This window comes from Anoplophora glabripennis, unplaced genomic scaffold (assembly GCF_000390285.2).
Source record: "Anoplophora glabripennis isolate ALB-LARVAE unplaced genomic scaffold, Agla_2.0 scaffold900, whole genome shotgun sequence".
Classification (NCBI taxonomy): Eukaryota; Metazoa; Arthropoda; class Insecta; order Coleoptera; family Cerambycidae; genus Anoplophora; species Anoplophora glabripennis.
The window spans coordinates 59005-63186 of NW_019416993.1; the positions used below are offsets into that span (position 1 = coordinate 59005).

The 4182-nt window shown below is 32.2% G+C and overlaps 1 protein-coding gene across 4 annotated transcripts in view; it reads right to left on the reverse strand.

Annotated features, from left to right (window-relative positions):
• Positions 1–4182, reverse strand: part of LOC108913883 (leucine-rich repeat flightless-interacting protein 2) — a 42110-nt gene that overhangs the window by 20843 nt on the left and 17085 nt on the right. Inside the window, exon 1 of one of the 4 annotated variants that reach the window (XM_018719529.2) lies at positions 3203–3615. The exons of 2 other annotated variants lie outside the window; for them this stretch is intronic. In XM_018719529.2, coding sequence (XP_018575045.1) covers positions 3203–3445 — 243 coding nt within the window. In that variant the 5' untranslated portion in view covers positions 3446–3615. Of the gene's footprint in view, positions 1–3202; positions 3623–4182 lie in introns of those variants that run through there. One more of the 4 variants, XM_018719531.2, reaches the window with a different exon arrangement.

Consider the following 4182-nt stretch of genomic DNA (forward strand, 5'->3'; position numbering starts at 1 on the left):
ATTCCCTAAAAAGTATATAGCCACGGTAGTGCAAGCTAGTAATTTCTAAATGAGGGATCGTGTTTTCTTTAACGGGTGGGAAGGGGGCCCTGTTTTGAGCTGCACACCTAAATACTAAGTATGTATAATGCTTCAAGATATATGTCCTTTCTTATTATTTTTTTTAGTCGTGCAATCTGTTTATGCTCTTAGACTGTCTTAATTGGTTGACCTATGAAACCGTTTGCGGAAAATCCAGCCGAATGTAATTGAACATACTCGAGAGTATTTAGCCGTCCATTTCTGTAAAGCAGCAGATGCTGAACGGAAATCGAAATTTTCACCTATGTTCCGAATCGAAATTACCACCCATGTTTCAAATCCACCCTCCGTTATTGACCACAGAGCCGCAAACTATTCCAAACTCCCCCAGCCGACAACAGAGTTCACTCCATTTTCGAAATATAAATCTAAAAAAATAGCCAAATTCCACGAGGAAGCAGGTCAACAACCGTGATTCGCTCAAATCCAGAGAAGTCAATTGTCCAACCGAAATTGGAGCAGTCGCCATGAAGTGGGGTCGAACATTGACTCTAGTATCTTGCAGTTCTATAACCAGAATAGAAGAAGTCTCTGGTCATATGTGTACACGACTCGAATTTAAGCGCATTCGTTGTATTTCGATACTTTGAAACCGTTCTCATTCAGAGAGAAATAGGGGCATTAGACTAGGCGGCATCTGTTTTGGTTTGGGTGAATCGTATATCCACGGAGATTTTTGGCTTTTTGGCTTTCAAATATAACTAGAAATGAAAATTTTTCTATGCGCATAAAAAAAACGTGGGCTTAACTTTTGGCGGCACAATATGTTAAAAAATTCGAAAAATGTCATATTTTTCTTCCTATTTAATTATGTATCTTTTTAAGAGTTGATTTTAGGCGAAAATGGAAGAGGAAAAAAATGTTTGTATTTAATTTTTTTACAAAACATGACTAGTTACAAATCGAATGGATCATGATTATTATGGTAAATATCGAAAAAATCGCAAAAATGGGAGTAAAAAACAATACTATTTAGAGAATTTTTTGGGGTATTTATATTTATATTATGTAGAATCATCACACTAATATTATCAAAATCGGTTCGATAAATTTTGCATAATAATTTTGCAATCCAGATTTTGAAAAAAAATTGCTAATTTTCAAAATTTTGCACAGCAAAAACAAAGGCCCTTAGATACTTGAAAATTGAATCACATATAGAAGGGCATTCAAGCTTTCAAACTTTTTTTGAAAAATTCAAATCCGTCAATTAGGAGAGCTCCGGCGCTTGTATAAACATTGGTCGAATTTTTGTACTTATAAACAATTAGAATAACTTTGTGAATATTCAATCAAATCAAATTTTTTAAAGCAGGTTTTAAAAGTTCTTGGAAAGACGCCTCGTTAAAAAAAAAATAAGAAGAAATTTTTTAAATAGGAAAAATATGTTTTTTAAAATATGGAAAAATACTAGTATATTCCTGGAAGAAAATATATTTCATGACGTCAACACAATTTTCGAAATATCTAAACCTTTTATTTTTGGTGCAAAATGCACTTCAATCCATGCCGCTTGAACACCATACTTCAAATTTTCAGTAACATTTTTCGTTACCCTGTAATATCATGGGGGTGTCGAGTTTGAGACACCTTGTACATAATATTAGAAGTGAAGAAGGACGTCAAATATTCAAATTAAAATTAATTAAATTTTCTTTGATAGAACAAATCTAAATACCTAATGTATTACGTAAAATATATCTAGCCCCACAAAGATCAGAAACTGATGATATCTCTTGTCTATGAGGTTAGATATCTCATGCAGACCTAAACTTTTAGCATTAAAGAGCACTATTTAATATCATTTTGTTTTATTGTATGTATTTCAATTAACTTAATATCTTTAAAATGGAGTAAAAAATTGCCGACATTATACTATTTTGAAACTTGAACGTCCTGTATCTCAGAAAACAGACCATAAAAGTCAATATTCAAATAAGGAAAAAGAATTAAATTCGGAAGTGAACGCTCCTTCATTTTTAACACATTATCAAACACCCTCTATAAAAATCTCAATGTATTATTATAAAAAAAATTACAAATTATTAATTTTTCAGTCAAGAGGTAATTTCCATTCAAAATAAAATTTGTATTTAGAATTTTTTTTTTTTTTTCAATGTAATTTTGATTGAGGCAAATAATGTACCTTAACCAACACACCACACACCTACGTCAGGCAGTTGTTCGAGTTGAGGCTTAATTTTTTCACGTTCAATGCTATTTTATTCGTGTATTACGCACACAAAATTTCATTTCAATATCTTCATTTCAGAGATATAACAATTTAAAAAAATATTAAACATCCTATATTACATCTGAAGACCGGTGGCTGCGAAAACAATTTTATGAAATAATGTAAACAAAGCCAGTTTAACAATTTTGCCGATTTTAGTTCTAATATTGACCTTATTCCGCTACCGAAATTTAAATGACATATTAAAATCTGGCCAACGATCCATAATTATTTTAATGGATTTAAAGTAATTTAATGACAATTAACATTAACCAACAAACGTACAACGCAGGTAGTACAGGCAGAATGTTATGGTAAGAAATTTAATAATAATAAGCAACGGAATATCCATCTCGCAAATAGGGGCCGATAACAATTAGAATTTTTAATAATGCTGTAAAGCTTACAGAAATTCTTTGATATTTTCACTGACATTTCAGATCTATAAAATTCCTTGATAAGTGACTATTCGATATTAATACACCCTGTTGCACTCATAAAGGGTTTAAATAGACGTCATAATTCTGCGCCTTCATGCAGACGGTATTGATCCAACTGGCTGCTGCATTCGTATGAAATAAAATTTTGAATTAACACTTTTAATAGCGAGTTATAAAAAATAATATATATGTAAGGTGTCCACGACACGATCGAGTAAAGCTCTTCAAATTTCCATTATACATTAAATTGTATTAACAAATTAATTAATATTTTACCAATATTATTATAAATTGTAACTAAAACGAAATTTTTGTTGTTTTGTTGAGACATGGCTAACCTACTGATAGTCCTTTTGCCGAACACCCAACGACATTCGATTAAAACCGACTACAAATCCGTTCTTACATAAATAAAAAAAAAAAAACGAGAAAACATGACATGACTTACGTTTTTCTTGCACATGTAAACGGTGGTAACGAATAATAAATTAGACTTGGGTTTCTCGTACAAACAGTCACTCAATGAGGGAGTCCTGTTCAAATGGTTCATAAAAATAACCACGTTCGGAACAACGACCATTTTTTTAAGCACGGTGTCACTTGTAAAGCAACAGCTTACGCCAATAGCAACCATATGTAATTTTATATAATAAAATAAATATTTGAGCACGACGGCGAACGGGCTGAACATTAAATCGGACTAGTAGGTAGGCGTGTTGTTTGCGATCGGGAAATCCTCACGCGGTTATGATCGAAACACTACCATTTGTTTATATAACAACTACGATTTTACACATTGTTCTCGCCGACAGCCTTTTATCCGTTAGTCCAAAAAGTGAAGAACGCCGTCGTGCAGACGCCACGGGATTATGCACGAAACTATTCATAAATACATAAACCTTTTCCCCTCATAGGCCAAGTCGAGAGAGTTCATCGCCCAAAATACGACTGAAATGTAAAAGCTGACAGACTGCATTTTATTATACGGAACTGCGATTCGATCAACAATTAACAGTTAATAGTAAAGTTTAATAGTTTTTTATATTAAGGGTACAGTAATAAGTGTATTTACATTTAACTAGGTAGTCCCACATTCAACTACATTTAAGTATACCATTATTACACCAGGAAAATTAGCGAAAATAAAAGAGAAACTCGAAAAAAGTCCTATCCGCGAGATTATTGTAAAATTGTCTAAAGGAACATAATACAAGACCATCTCTCATCTCGTGAGTCAAAAACTTTTATTAGCTAACTTTTCTATTTAAACAAATAAGTGAGGAAAACAGTTTTTTCACTTTGCGGGGAAAACCATCAATTTTAGCGAAAAGTGACTCTCAGGCAGCTTGTAGGAAGTAAAATTATCTACAAAATGAGACTTGTTAAATTAAAATCGGTTAATAAACAAAAAAGTTATTGCAAAAAAAC